General features: G+C 41.8%; 1 protein-coding gene across 8 annotated transcripts in view; it reads right to left on the reverse strand.

Annotated features, from left to right (window-relative positions):
* The window catches only part of Ryr3 (ryanodine receptor 3), a 538,051-nt gene that overhangs the window by 2,014 nt on the left and 520,643 nt on the right, over positions 1–15,394 (reverse strand). For all 8 annotated transcript variants that reach the window (XM_031371354.1, XM_031371356.1, XM_031371353.1 and 5 more), the window contains 9 exons: positions 11,462–11,592; positions 7,896–7,938; positions 7,358–7,485; positions 6,958–7,018; positions 6,452–6,598; positions 4,210–4,344; positions 2,571–2,727; positions 1,778–1,842; positions 1,324–1,424 (listed from right to left, as the gene is read on the reverse strand). In XM_031371354.1, coding sequence (XP_031227214.1) covers positions 1,324–1,424; positions 1,778–1,842; positions 2,571–2,727; positions 4,210–4,344; positions 6,452–6,598; positions 6,958–7,018; positions 7,358–7,485; positions 7,896–7,938; positions 11,462–11,592 — 968 coding nt within the window. The remainder of the gene's footprint in view (positions 1–1,323; positions 1,425–1,777; positions 1,843–2,570; positions 2,728–4,209; positions 4,345–6,451; positions 6,599–6,957; positions 7,019–7,357; positions 7,486–7,895; positions 7,939–11,461; positions 11,593–15,394) is intronic.

A 15,394-nucleotide genomic window follows, 5' to 3' on the forward strand; every position in this document is an offset into this window, starting at 1 on the left:
GGGGGAAGAGAGAGAGAAGAAACCAAACAAAAAATTATTTATGCGTGCATACAAGTGCCAGTAGAGTCCAGAAGAGAACATCAGATCTGGCACTAAAGTTATAGGCAGTTGTGAGTGCCTGTGGGGGCTGAAAACTGAGCCCTGGGTCCTCTGCAAGAGCAACAAGTGCCTTAACAGCTGAGATATCTCTTCAGCCCAATGTACTTCTCACCCAAACTAACATTGTTTACTAAGATAAACTGGAAACAGGGTTTGAAAACTAAGATGCCTTTAAGAACCAGGAAGCATCTCAGAGTGAAAGATGCTTATCTCCAAGCCAACGAGGGCAGAGCCTTAGTAAGGACCAAAGACCTAAACCCAATTGCAAGGTATTTTACCATAAAAACAAACAAACAAACAAAAACAGCCCAACCCTTTACCATAAGATTATCAGTAAGTCAGGTTTGAAATCACACATCAAGAATGAGTCAGGAAAAATGTGAACAAAATGTGAACAGTATCTACTTTCGTGCCTTCCAGAAGTTTCGCTTTGTTTTTCATTGTGGGAAACTGGGGAAGGGCAGTGTGGTTTCACTTGCACTAAATTATCTGTATCAAAGATTTGAGTCTGTCTGACACAAAGCATCCCAGGAGGCTGTACTCTCAGTTCATAGTCTACAACTTCAGAGATGGTTTCTAGAAGAACAAGTCTCATGCCCTTTAGGGAAGGGAAATGTTGTAGCCTGCCATAGGGCTTGTGAGCTTAACTTGTGTATCTTGACTGAGAGCCCTCTTAGGGAGAAATAACTGATAAATGCTCATGGTGCTAGGGAAAGAATGTTATTTATTAAAAAACGAACAAACACACACCATCTTTCCAGGGTTCAGCCTATTCTGTCCTAAAGAGAGAGACCTCAACAAAATGCTGGAAGAGAAAGGTCAGCTCATCAGCATGGATCTGACTGCCCTTCCTTGATAGAACCCAGTATTGTGCTGTGGTGGGGGAAAGCCTTTTAGGAAGACGTTCACAGACAGAAAGGGGAAAGGTAGAGGTAGTGAGCCTGTCAGTAGTAGGTGGTAAAAGTGGACATTCTTGAGGATTTAAAGAGAAATTGCTGGAGATAACACACTATTGAGAGGAATGGGGTCTAGGCATGGGTCAGTTGACAGTTGTTCCCAATGCACAGAACAACAGTGGCTCATACAGGCACCTGCAGCTTCTTTACTGATGATCATATCTATCTCTTCCAAACAGAAAGGGGGAGATACTATGAGCAGACTGAAATTTGTGACAGAGTTTTTGTTTTCGCCCTACAGATGACATCTTTAACTCAAAATACTTACAGATAATTGGCTAAGTTGTGCTCTTGCAGTGTATGTGTCTCAAAACCATGAGGGGTTGTGTCAAAGTAGTCATTGCCAATGCCACAGATGAAGCATTTAGTCTATTAAAGAGAAAGGCATTAGTACGCAAGGAAAAATGCTAACAGTTGAATTGTGGACATGGAAAACTTTCCTGTCTAATGCTTTGGGCTACTAGACATTTATTCATGGTCCCACTTGTGTCTGCTGAAAATAGCGTTCCCTCCCTCCAGTTATAAGACAGAGGTAGCCGGCATGGGAGGGTGTAGCTCACAAGGTGTTAGTGCCCAGGGCTGATAGGTTGGTGGAGAGGAAGTGAGAGACAGGCCTGGGAAGCAAACCTTTTAGTAGTTTGCTTAGGGACAACCCTAATTAAGAGCCCTAGTTATGGTTTGAGAAACCTGTTTAGGGTTGAAATAAGTAGAAAGATCAGTACCTCCATGTCTTCCCGAACTTGTTCCTGCTGGTCCCTCAGCTCTCCAAAAGCATCAATAATAAGACCTGGATGTTTAAATACAAAGGACATACCTTCATCTGCACCATGATCTTAGGGGAGAAATGGCAGAGGCCATTCTGATTTGTCAAAACAGCGAATTATCAAGCTGCGCTAGCCAATTAAAGCAAAATTAAAGGGGGGAAGAGCTGCGCTTTCAGGTGCTTGGTCCTGGTTAACGGGTTCTCACTACTTCTCCTGCGCTTCAGTGCTGATAACTCCATGCCCTTAACTCTTTCCTCTTGCTTCTGAGGATGAGGTACATTAGTACCACATCTCAGCATGACTCAAACTAAATCCATCATCATCTTTCCTTCTTTAGCTCCTAGTAAGCTGTTGACTAAAATATCAGCACCTTTCTCTCTGCTCTAAAAGACAATAAAACATGTCAATTTTACATCTCCTTTCTCTTCTGCTTCCATAGCTCACTGCCTGAGAGAACAAAGAGGAGGGTAAGGGCAAGCCGCAGGGGATGTCTGGGACTGGACAGAGACATAATTTCAAGTGAGGAGCACTCTGCGCATGTCCTCAAGTTTCTTGGGATTGTCTGGGTGGCTCTTTAGCTCTGTATATACAAGGTGTCACAGACAACAAAATGCTCAGGGAGTTAAAGTGACAAGTTAGATGAGTTAGAAAAAAAAGTCCTTTATAAAAGGACCACCTGATGGGTGTAGAAAAGCAAAGCAAACTAGGTTTGTTCAGTCCAGCTCCTGTGTACTCTAATCGGCAACCATACCTTGAATGATGGCCAGCAAGATGACAATGACGAAGAAGAAGAAGGTAATATCAAAAACGATGCGATACATTTCATAGGGGTCACCAGCGGGGTCTTCAATTTCATCACCAATGCCGCCACCTGCTCGTACACCCACATACATGTGGAAGAGGTAGCACTAGGGAAGATGGTAGTTGCGGCTCAGGTGACAGGTGGCATGGCTCTCTGGGAACATCTTCATTTTGTGCACTACACACTACAGATCTAACCATGACAGCCCTGAACTGGATGCAGGGGCCTTCAGTGATGCTGGCCTCTGTGGTCCACTGCACCCAGCTTGCCGTCTACCAGAGTGGAAAGATTCTTACATTTTTGAAAACGTGCTTTGAATTGAAATGCATATAATAGAAGGGTGTTAAGGCCCGACCGGTATGGCACATGCCACCTCTCAGCTTTCCCTTGTTGAATTTCAAGAGTGCCAGCCTGGTTTTTAGGCTCTTTTTATTTCTCCTCTATCCCATGTGTATTTGCCAAGGATTTTCGTAGAATCTTAATAATGAGGTGAACGTCCCTAACCTGGAATCAGAGTGTCTTTAAACGTAAAACTGGTCAAATGCTGTCATGACCCCTCAGGTGAAAAATTCAACACCTGACTGTGTAATGAGTCATGGACAAAATTTAAGCATTCTAAAAACACTGTGGAAAATTACTCTCAGACTTCGGGTGTAAAATATATAGGGAGTAGATGAATTTCACATTTATGCTTTAGTCCTACTCTTAAGACATAAGAGTATATACAGATACTACTACCACCCCAATCGGAAGCACTTCTGGTCCTAAGAATTTTGGATAAGGAACATTCAACACACTGAACCTGAACTAGATTTTGGCACATGTGCCTGTGCTATCTGAGCACTGCCTCATCCAGCCAGGCAACCTCATCCTTTTGCCTCACCAGAAGGCTGGGAGGCTCAGAGAAAGAGCAAATGCACAGCAAGGAGCAGCCTGACACCAGCTGCCAATTATACTGGTTATCTGATGAATGAATGGCATTGCTGTCCTGTGAGGGTCCTTGTCCCAAGACAACATAATGGGAGTTTTAGCCAATAAGCACTACCTGTTCATAGAGAAATGCTCACAGACCTATACCTCGTGTCTTTCCCTGAAATTAGGCCATGATAAGCCCTAGAAGATGTTGCTGCTATGCCTACAGTGTGTTGCTCCCAGCTGTGCCTTTCTTCCCACTAGGGTCTAACGGGTCCCATTCATCTGACAGACACCCCTTATCCTCCTGTACCAAGTTCTTCAGCCTTCTGTATCTGTTTTCAGCAGATGGCTGAAATAAGGATCTGATCCTTGGAACTTTGCTCCCAATTTTCAAACATGAAAACCAAAGCTTTTCTGCCATGAAATTTAGATGCGCTCACTCACACTCTTTCTGATCCTCACCCCAAAGTGAGAGAAGTGCTGGTACCCGATAACTCCCACTGTGTGATGACACCCAGTCCCATCATTCCCAGCTCCCCAGGACACTTCCCTCTTCTGGATGGACGACACCTAGTCTATTCTGCCCCAATGCCACAGCTGTTTGTTCTGCCAGGCACCCTCATGGCTCCTCTCATCCAAAGCGGCTGTGTGACCATGGCTGGTGTGTGCTCACCGTCATCATGTCGTCACACTTCATGTCTGGCTCATCATCATCTTCACTTTTGTTGTAGAACTTGCGGAAGAAGTTGAAAGCCACCACAGTATAGAGGTAAACAACCACAGCCAGGAGACCAACAGTCAGAACCAGCTGAGGGCGAGAAGACAGATGCAGAGGAGTGGAATCTCAGTCTCAGGCCCCAGGCCCCTCCAGGAGTAAGGGAGACTGGGATGTACTCTGACTGCTGGTAGAAAACAGGTTGACCACAGAGAACTCTGTGGAGTTCTATCCTCAGGAGAATAGAGTTCATGGGTAGAGTGTTCAGGGCTGAATTGTATCCTCTCTTGTTATGTATGTATGGAGTTGTAACCACTAGCACCTCGGGATGTGACCATTTGGGGACAGTGTTTAGAGAGGTTAAGCTAGAATGAGGCAGTAAGTGTGGTCAATCTTATTATGTCACTAGAAGAGGAGATTAGGAGCCAGATGATGTGAAACACATATGCACACAGGAATGCAGTGGTATGTAATAGCAATCAGAGAATAGCTGTGCATGGAACAAGGAGAGAAACCTCAGAAAAGACTAACTCATCAGCACTTCCATATTACACTTACATTCTCAAGAGCCTGAAGTCATAAACCTGAAGTCACCTGTCTAGTACTGAGTTAGGCAGCTCTACCACACTAATGCCTGGAGTATGGTTTTGAACAGAGGTGAAGTGCGGATGTACTTGTGAGTCCTCACGAAGGTTCTGTGAGCAGAGCTCCATTGTGCTTATAGAGCCTTTCCAAGGCTTCCACTCTAAAGCTGCTACTGAAAAAACATGAAGTTTTCTCAGACTTGTAGTTAGCCCTCAGTGGTATTACATTACAGCAGTAAACCGCACAATCACCACAGCTTTGAGTTATTGGAGTTTTTTGAAGGTATTGTAAAGATGACAACGGATAAGCCAAGATCTCTGCCTAGGCTCACTGTGGTGTAACAGCACAGGTTTACTTCCATGCTATATAAGGAGGCCAGAATTCAGTAGCATGAATGAGGAGTCCAAAAGACCTGCCTCTGGGCCCATTCCAGCAAGGACTAGATACTAGGCTGGAGGGGAGATGAACAGTGCAGATATTTTGCCTTCAAGAAACTGGAAAAGAGGAAGTGGGCACACGTGCTAAGGTAAGCACCAAAATAGATGTATTGCTGGCCTCCTAAGGGATGATATTACTCAGATCTTGGGGGACAGAGCTCATAGGAAGCACTTTAGACAGGAGGGAGAACTGGGGCTTCGTACCAAAGGAAAGCAAAAGGATTGTGGGATCTCCACTCAGCTCAGCCACATACCTATGAGCTCTGTGGTCTTGAGGCAACACAGCCTCTCAGCTTGCATTCTCTGAGATTAACATCTAGTTTACAAGGTAGATGTGACTCAATACCTGAGGTGTGGCAGCAGCTTGACATGTTTTAACTTTCTTGTATTCCTGTCCCATACAGAGGTTTGGAAGAATGACGAAGTATGTCCCATACATACTTAACTGTGTTAGTGAAGAAAACGCCGAGCAGTTTGGATTTGCAGATATGGAGAATCCATTAGAGGTTTTTTAGTGTCTATAGTCATTGCTGTATCCAGTCTTCTACATATGGCCCAAGTCAATTCTTTGTTTAGCCATGTAGATGTGCACAGTATGTATGTATCCATATTATGTGTAAATATATATAAAAAGTATACCTATTAACTTATTATTAGGAATATATGTCAGAAGTACCTGAGACATATGTGTGTATATGTGTGTGTATGTATGTGAATATATGTGTGTGTATATATGTGTGTGTATGTGTATGTATGTGTATATGTATGTGTGTATATATGTGTGTGTATGTGTATGTATGTGTATATGTATGTGTGTATATATGTGTGTGTGTATGTGTGTATGTATGTGAATATATGTGTGTGTATACATGTGTGTGTATTTATACATGCATGTATTTACCATCTTTCAGGAGGTGAATTAGAGACCTGGAGGAAGGGGTAGGCCTTTAAAAGGTACCCATTACTTTGCTCAGCACATCCTGATTCTCCCAGGTGGTCCTAACTTTAGTGTTCCATCTTCATTTGGCTATAGTTTTACAAAACCAGCTGTTACTAGTTCAAGTGTTTGGCCAAGAAAGAAGCTTTACACACTATGATAAATTTCCTGACATAAACATACTACCTTTTTTTTCCCCCATTTCTATCCATTCTGTTCCAAGTCAGTCCAAACCCAATACCTGTTTGCCATTGTGGGTTACAGATGACAGGATCGTCCTCAAGGTCTTAAAGCCCATTGCAATATCCAACAGATGGGCAGCAAAGAAGAAGTTGTTGTAGTGGCCCAGGACAGACATGGTTGTGTACCAGGCAAGGTAGAGAAAGGACTGTAGAAATGGGGAAAAATTGTCAAAACTTTTCAGGCATTGATAATATGATGGACTCATTTAACTATCCTTCCCTCATTTGGGGAAACAATATGAATAAAAGGGTACATAGGTACTGGGGTTCTCTAAGTTGTCCCAAGGTCTTCCAGTTGAGATGCATTCATATTACACTACTGTACAAGGGACCCTCAGCACTGCGCAGGCTCCTGATCCATGATTTCCCAGGGAAGCTGGCAAGAAAGTTCAGGGCTCGCTTATTCCTCATGGCATCCAGTGGGATCCCTGACTCAGGGTATAAGGCCTTGGTTTTTGTTTTTGTTTTTGTTTCTATTTTTGTTTTTTTCTGGTATTATACTTACGTTGTCAGTGAAAACCACCCCTAGCTTCCAAATATGGTACTTCATGTCGATGGAACTTAGCCTAAAGAGGAACAACAATGTCATAACTTATAAATGTCAGTGTTAGTTTAAGTGTTTAATAAAGGGGGAGTTTTCTTAAGGTTAACAACATAAACACAGCTTTGACTTTTTATCAAGTTATATAGATTTTCCAGAGACACAGATGGTTGAATCATGTACCCCAAAACCTTAGTCTTTGGGGCATAAGGATTGATTGCCCATGAAATCTTGAAAGCGGTTCTCTCCTAATTTGTAAGAAAACAAAAGACATGCTTGTACTTTCCCCTCTAGCTCACTGGAGAGGAATGGGAAACAAAGAATTTATCTTTGCCACTCGGACTTGAGCTCCTCAGATCTGTACCATGACACCAGAGATGCCGCCTCTGCTTTGGCCTCTTCTACTGGGCTAAAGTCAAGCGCATTTTTGTCCAAACCCAGGAGTTCAGCGATGCGCTCTGCTCCATAGAGATCTCCATACTTGTTGATCACCTAAAGCAGAGAAATGAGATCTTAGGCTGTGGCTGGACACAGCACCCAACGCTTCTCTAGCTTTGAGGTCTTGGGAGCCTTGGTAAACTTTTTCAAAGGGTTAAACAAGAGACTATTCAAAACTGGCAGGAAAAGAAAAAAGTAACCAACCCCTAGAGAAAACTAAAGAGATAATGACAATGAAGTGGAAACTTCTTTGGAGAGAAGAAAAGCCTTATGTGGAGAAAGCAGCTCAGGGTTGTGTGCAGGTGCTGAAGACAATGGTGTTGAGAGCAAAGCAGAAAGCCTGCATTCGCAAACCCTCCCACGGTGGAGTCTCCTCCAGGTACTGTAAGCCCGACAGCATATTTACTCATGGTAGTATATGGATGATATAGATATCACCCCTCCCCCACCCTGACAAGGCATACCTTTCTCTTCACAAACTTGTCCCAGTAGTTATTAGGAAAAGATCTGAAAACAAAGATGAAAAAGACAGGTTCTTAATTACTAACTTCAAGGCAAACACATCAAGAAACTTCCCAGTTTGAATGTCCAGATCTGTGATCTCAGGTTTCTGTCCTGCTCCCCGAAGACTTCAAGCCTTGATTGAAGTTCGGAGTCCTCCCAGGGCTCCCTCCTGCCTTACGGTTCCATGGCTTTGTATGAACTCTGAGACACTTGGAAAGCCTCTCTAGTTTCTGTCTCAAAAGGAGGCATGCTGTCAGGGTAGCAGGAAACATAAGCTGTCGACTGTTTTGAAGAGCCATCCTGCTTGGCACACCTGCTGCCCCTGCTACCCTGGGGTCACACTCTCGGACCCTACCACAGCCTAGTGGGCCTCCTGAATCACTGCTGCTGTTCCTTTGGGGACACAAATCCAGCTGTTTCTTGACCATTTCCTGGATCACAATATACAACAGAAACAATATTCAGAAGGAAGTGAATGCCTACTTCCCACCCCATGATTAATAGTGCCTGGGGAGATGGGCAGTGTAGGTTGTCCAGAGATACATAACAAGCTCTCTTACATCCCTGCTCCCCAACCAGAAGGCACTTTGGTTAATTTATAGAGGGATTCTATTGACCCCATGTTTTCTCCACTTTCTCTCCCCATGTACTCCTGTGGTACCTACTTCCTTCCAGGCCTCAGATTCTTCTCTTCTAGAGGTGGTATCTTGTTCCATGATAGACCAACCTCCCCAGAGACATCATGTTTCTCTGCCTGGAACTTTTTTCTGGTTCTATTCCAAGTTTTTTTCTTCTCATTAAAATAAAGAAGAAAACAAACAAACAAAAAACTGCCATCCTTTGGAATGCTAGCAAAAATGTTTAAAATGTGTGGCTTCTAGTCAGAATGAGCTGGAATGAGCCTCCCTGGGAGGGTTTCCCATAAGGCTGTGGCTGGAGCAGAACCAGCCCTTGTGGTATGAGTTCTCACTGTTTTTCTTTACGTGAGTCATTCTCTGTGGGTTTGAGTTATGCAGCAGGCTCCAATTCGACAAAGAGCACCAGTTCATGATAAGGAACTGAAGCCCTGTATCCAAAGGAGTGGCAGCCTTGAGGGTAAAAGTTTTCTCACAGATTTGTTTTGGTTGCTGTTAAAATTGTTTATTTGTCTTAATCATCTAATTGCCAATTAAAAACAAATGCTGGTATTGTGGAAATGCTAATAGGCATATTTATAAGATGAAAAGTATTTTTACTCTTTTCTGTATGCATTGCTACTTGATTTTATTTTTTTATGCACCACATTTAGAATCTACAAGAATATCTTTCTTCTGCCATCTTGATACCTCCCCCTCCCCTCTCCTGTTTTGTTTTGTCAGGTTTTTGCTTTTGTTTTGTAGGGTTTCATTACATAGCCCTGGCTGACATAGAACTCAACTACATAAACAAGGCTGGCTTCAAACATAAAGTGACAGTCCCAGCTGTTTCTAAGTGCTGGGATTATATATTGGCTCCTCATGATCAGCTTCCTTCTCTCTTATATATAAATGTTCCCGAGCATATACCCAGAAGATGCTCCAACATGTAATAAGGAGCACACACCTTGGTCTATTGGTCCTATTTTTGTCTGGAGTAGAATATGTCTAACCTCACTAGGGCTAAGGTCAAGAAGTTCCTTGAAGGTAGCACTTACATTTTCATTTGATTACATGCTTTAAAATATGGCCTACAGAACAGACTTTCAGAAAACATGCTTAAAGGATATGCTGAAATCCTTAGCCTCTTTAATTATTAGGGAATGTACAACAAGATGCCATTCCATCCTTGTCACCAAAACCACATGACAGTAACAAGTGTTGGCAACTCTCTATAGCACTGTTTATAATGTATACTGAAACTAGTATTTTCCATAGCCTACTCTCAAGCAAATTCCCTTCAGAGAGAAGGCTCTTTCACTTGTGCACAGATAAAGGGATTTTAGGGAAGTGCTGTTTGTCATAGTGAGAACCACAATCAGCTGAAAAAATCTACAGTCAGGAAAATGGATAGATATGATTCAATTACATGGAAAATGTTAGTTTGGAGGACAACTTTTCTACACAGGTGACTTTACTGAGGGTCAGAAACACACATAATGATGAATAAAGGTCCTCGAGAGTATAACTTAGCATAGTATGACAACTCCACATTCACTGAGTTCAGAATATTTACAGTAAAGTAATATGTTTGGGAACAAGGAACAGGCTAAAATGTAAGTTAAAGAAAGGTAATGAGCCCATAAGTAGTAGCACTAATAACTAGTTAAAGATTACTATCATTAACCACTAATAGATATTAGTGAATATGTTAGTTGGGGTTTGGGGGGGGACATGACTGGGAGGGTAACACAGGGCTTTCACACTTGTGACAAGGTTCTACTTTTAATCTTAGTGTTTTGTTACTCTCTATTAAAACATACATGCCTCTTTTCTAGGTACTTATGTTACGTGTGCCTCATAATATAAAACAGGAGAACTCAGAGTGGATAATAGGCACCAAGACTCCATGATTCTATGTAGCACAATAGGATAAATAATAGCCTACAACAACTAATTATCAATCCAAAATAGCTAGAGAAAATGGAAAGGTTTGGTACCAGAAGTGATAGTATTTGAGTACATAGAAGTGGCAGTTACCCTGATTTGATAATATACACTGCATACATGTGTTGAATTACAACACTCTTCCATAAAGTAAGTAGATATTACATTATGTATCATTTAATTTAAAACTAAATTGTAAGAAGAAAAAAGGTATCTATGCCTGATATGTGGTTAAGTGAGTAAAGCTAATGACAGAATTGCCCCATCCCATGATGCCTCTGCTGTGAAAAAGAAATCAGCATTTACAACAGTTGCTCTATTTATGAATTTCCCTGCTCACACATAAGCAGGACTGGCTGATCTCCTTCTTGGAACACTGTAGTACGTTGATTTCATTGTCTCAGGTAAGTTCTAGAAACAACTGCCCTTTTTTACTGGCAATTTCACACTGTATCACATTGTTCCAGACTCACATGTCCTGGATAACCACACAGAACACTTCTCAAACTATTAGATTATTTAATGCTATCTAAAATGTCTGTAACTGAATGGTAAAAGATGAGAAAATGCACTTAAACTACCTTTGTTGTTCATGCTTGTATAAGGAGATGGACAGGGCTCACAGGGCAGGGACAGAAGTTGGGTTTTTATTGCACATGTTAGACGGGATTAGTTTGGTTGTTCCTTTATAGACCTGCCTCTCGGTTTCCTGAATCATCTTTGATCAGGAAGGAGTTTCTTCCCCTGGAATCAAGGCCATATCTGACATGTGTATCTTGATTGGAACAACTACAAGTCTTAACGTGGTTGTCTTTGCTTATACGTTCACTCCTATTGTTTTATTCTCACTACAGTACTTTATCTTGCAATTCTCATACCTCTGAATGGACTGGTATTAGAGTATGCCATTTTCTCATGGTGATGACACAGATGTGGCTGCTTTTATAGGAATGAGGGGCACTTACGGTGTGTTGATCACCAAACGGTCCCACTGCCCCTTGATATCATCTTCAGATGGCTGTTCAGTGATATATAGGCCATCAAACTCCAGCTTCCTGGCAATTTCTTTCTCCCTTTTGAATACCACCAAAGGTACCTACAGGTGAGAAGACATTCATTAACTAAAGGTTCGTGTCTAATGCACTTTTTCCCAAGACCTGCTACAATCAGCCTTCCCATGTAATGGCAGTAGTCCTTTATATTGGGATTTGATGCATATTTTAAACATATGCATGTATGTCTGCACCATTTGCATGCCAGTGCCCATGGAGGCTAGAAAAAAAAATCATATCTCCTAGAACTAGAGTTACAGGTGGTTATGAGATGCCATGTGGGTGCTGTGACTCAAACCCAGGTCCTCTGGAAGAGCAGCATGTAGTCTTAGCTGTTGAACCTTGTCTCAAGCACCATACTGAGAGTTTTAAGGTAACTCTGGTTGTAAGGCCAATGCTAAATCTCACTCCTTGGCCGATGTGCCCACCCCTCCAGAAGTTGAGCTGATCTGAGCTACTCTTTAAGGTTAAACAGTTGCCACAATAAGACATGCAGGAGTTCTGAAAAGACCATGTTTATATGAGTTTATATGAGGCCTGAAGGGATTTTTTTTCTACTAGGATTCCCAGGCTTAGAAGTGAACCAAGAAATAGAAAGGGCAAGGAACTATCCTAGAACAGACTGGTCAGCCACAGGAATGCATGGAAGTTTCCTAACAGTTATCAGGGTGAGGGTCATATACATGTCATGATTTGAAGGCTTGTGCATGAAATGAGTTTCCATAGTTACAATGATATAGTTCAGAGGATTCTGTGCATGCTTGTCACACACTGACATCTTCTTCTTTGCATAAAGAGCTGCAGGGTGGCAGCAAACTTGCTTCTTTCTTCTGTTTCTCCCAGTCATTTTCTTACACAATAGACCCGCTTATTTGTGGGGGACACATTCCAAGACACCCAGAGAATCTTAGAAACATCGATCGAACCAAACATATATGTACTATCTTTTCTCTTAGACATACATGGATTTGATGGCCTTTTCTGTTTTAACTGCCTGTTACACACTGTGGCTTTAATGTTTGCAAGCTGAGGTGTATAAAGTCAGCTCATATTTCTTTTTTCTCATCCATCTCGTGGATGGAAGATGCTATTACAGTAGATCGTAGAAACCTTATCAGTCTCTTTTTTCTTCCCTTATTAAGAATGGACACACCTTCACTTGGACACTTATGGCTTCTCTTTAGCATTGTAGAATTTCCAATGTTAGTACTCTTGCATGTTGGATGCCACTATTAAATTAAATAAGAATTACTTGAATATGAGCACTGTGCTATCTTGCCAGTGGAAGTGATATCTGAGAGAGCCTGATGACTAGCTGTTGGGCAGAGTATACAGTGTGAGTATACTAGATAAAGGAGTGATTCATATCCCAAATAGGACATAATAGGATGGCATATGATTTCACCCTACTACTAAAAGTGACATGAAATTTAACATTTATATGCTGCTTATTTATTAAACTTTTACTTGATATTTTTGGATCGCAGTTTACTGTGTGTAGTTGAAACCATGAATTAATTGGGGATGTGGTGGGCATGGTACATAATTGTAACTTTTTTTTTTCTTAATGGGCTCTCTCACTCTGTAGTCCAATCTGGTCTGGAACTCATTATGCAATCCAAGATGGCCGCAAATTCAGGGCCATCCTCCTACTTCATCCTCCTAGGTGCTACGATCACGGGTGGATAGCACCATACTCAACCTTAAGCTTTGACTAGATTTAGTAGCATGGCTATGATGTTTGGTCAACTTTAGAATCACCTAAGGACATTATCTCAAGGGCATTCCTAGACAGACTTAGCTGAGGAGAAAAGGCCTACCCTGAATGCAGGTGGTAACATCCATCAGCTAGGACACGGGGCTGAACTAAAAGGGTTAAAAACAGGAAGCGAGCTGAATGCCAGCATTCCTCTCTGCTTAGCAGCCTCCCACTCTTGTCACCACAGGCGCTGCTCTCACTGCCTTGCCTTCCCACCATGATGGACTGAATCCTTAAACCAAGAACAAAATAGATTCTTCCTCTCCTAACTTGCCTTTATCAGGTGTCTTGTCACAGTAATGGGAAAAAATAACCAATTACTTTACAAAGATAATACAACTAGAGATACAAGGACAAGGAGCAATCTAATCACCTTAACTAATGGGATGGATTTAGAGAGGTCAGAGAATGCTGTTTAAATCCCAGGAAATAAGAAGCCAGAATAGCTAGACCCCTTCTAGCATAACAAACAAACAAAATAATTATTGTAATTCATACCCAGCCTGGACATCTCATTTATTTAGAATGCCTCTAATTAACTAGTAAAATCCTTGGAACTTTAGTATTCAAACTATGTGCTCATTTTTTTTTTCTTCAAAGGTCATTACATTCATATCACCTATACTTTATTATTTCTGAGACAAAAGGGCAAGAATAATTTGTTAAAAAAAAAGTTATTCTTGCCTCCTTTTCCCCTGAAAACACTGAAGACCAATAACAGGAAGATAGCACAAGGTCTGATATTATGCATAGCGCACTGAGAGGAATCAGCAGCTGCTGCTAGCTCATGGATGACATGGGCAGGGAAGCAGATCTGAGGCCACTCTGTTGTCTGTCTGGAAGACTCTAGAAAACAATGTGAACACCAAGACATAGTCAACTATGATATCTGGGACTCCAAACATTCTTCTTTGTCCTTCAAGGAGTTTGTTTGTCTTTTGCATTTTAATCCACGGTATCTTCTACAAGTCAACAGTGTATCTGTACCTTGTCCCACAAGCTCCTGGGTCTCAGATCCAGAAACAGCAAAAATGCTTCTCATATTCTGAGGTTGCCCATATTCTGAGAATGTTTATACATATGAACTCGTTTCTTTTCCTAGAATGTCAGTTATTATTAGAATACTCATGTTTTCAGATGCAGAATTAGCACTAGGGAGGTTACATGGCACACAACTATGAGTTCAGACTAGACAGCCTTGCTCCACACTTTTATAGTGACAGTGGCAGGCTCAGTAAGCAGGACAGCACATGTTCTCCAAAGAAGGGGGAATGGAGTTCTCACACAGCGCTATTTCACCAGGAGCAGAAAGGGACACAAAGATAGGAATACATTTCTTGGATTCTTATCAAGAAGAAGATAACTTAGTGTATAGTTGAGGATACTTCATACATAATATATCAAAGGGAAAATGTAATAGAAATAAAGTATAAAAAAATCAAAGTGATAGTCAACATTAATTGTCAACTTGACAAGACTTAGCATCACCTAGGAGACACCTCTGAGACTGCCTGTGAGGCTGTGCCCAGAGATGTTCAACTGATGAGGAAAGATACACCCTGACATGTAGGTAGTACCATCCCATGGGGTTTGAGTCCTGAACTGAATAAAAAGGAGAATGGAGTGGAGCTCCAGCATTTTCTGTTTTCTGTGAATGTCATGTGACCCACACCTTCTTGTTGCTACAGTGAGACCTCCTCTCCTGCTGTATCTTCCTCATCATGGTGAATTGTACCCTCAAACTGTGATCCAAAATAAGACAAACATCTTTACAGCAACAAGAAAAGTAACTTTTACAATCACAGTCTCGAGATAGAAATGAACACAGAACACACAACTGAATGATTGAAGACTGATGTTCCTTCAGTGGTTTCTAAAGATCACACAAATGAATCGTGCTTCCTAGTTCATGACTTCAACAACCTCCAAACACAACTGTGAACTGGGCCATTACATGACTTGCTTTAACCAATAGAGTATGCTGGAAGTGACACTGACAATGTGGCATTTCCAAGTCTATTTCTTAAGAGTGGATAACAGCTTTCACTTCTGTGATCCTTAGGGAATTCCAAAGTCATCCATACTGC

The sequence above is a fragment of the Mastomys coucha genome, unplaced genomic scaffold (genome assembly GCF_008632895.1).
Source record: "Mastomys coucha isolate ucsf_1 unplaced genomic scaffold, UCSF_Mcou_1 pScaffold15, whole genome shotgun sequence".
Taxonomy (NCBI): Eukaryota; Metazoa; Chordata; class Mammalia; order Rodentia; family Muridae; genus Mastomys; species Mastomys coucha.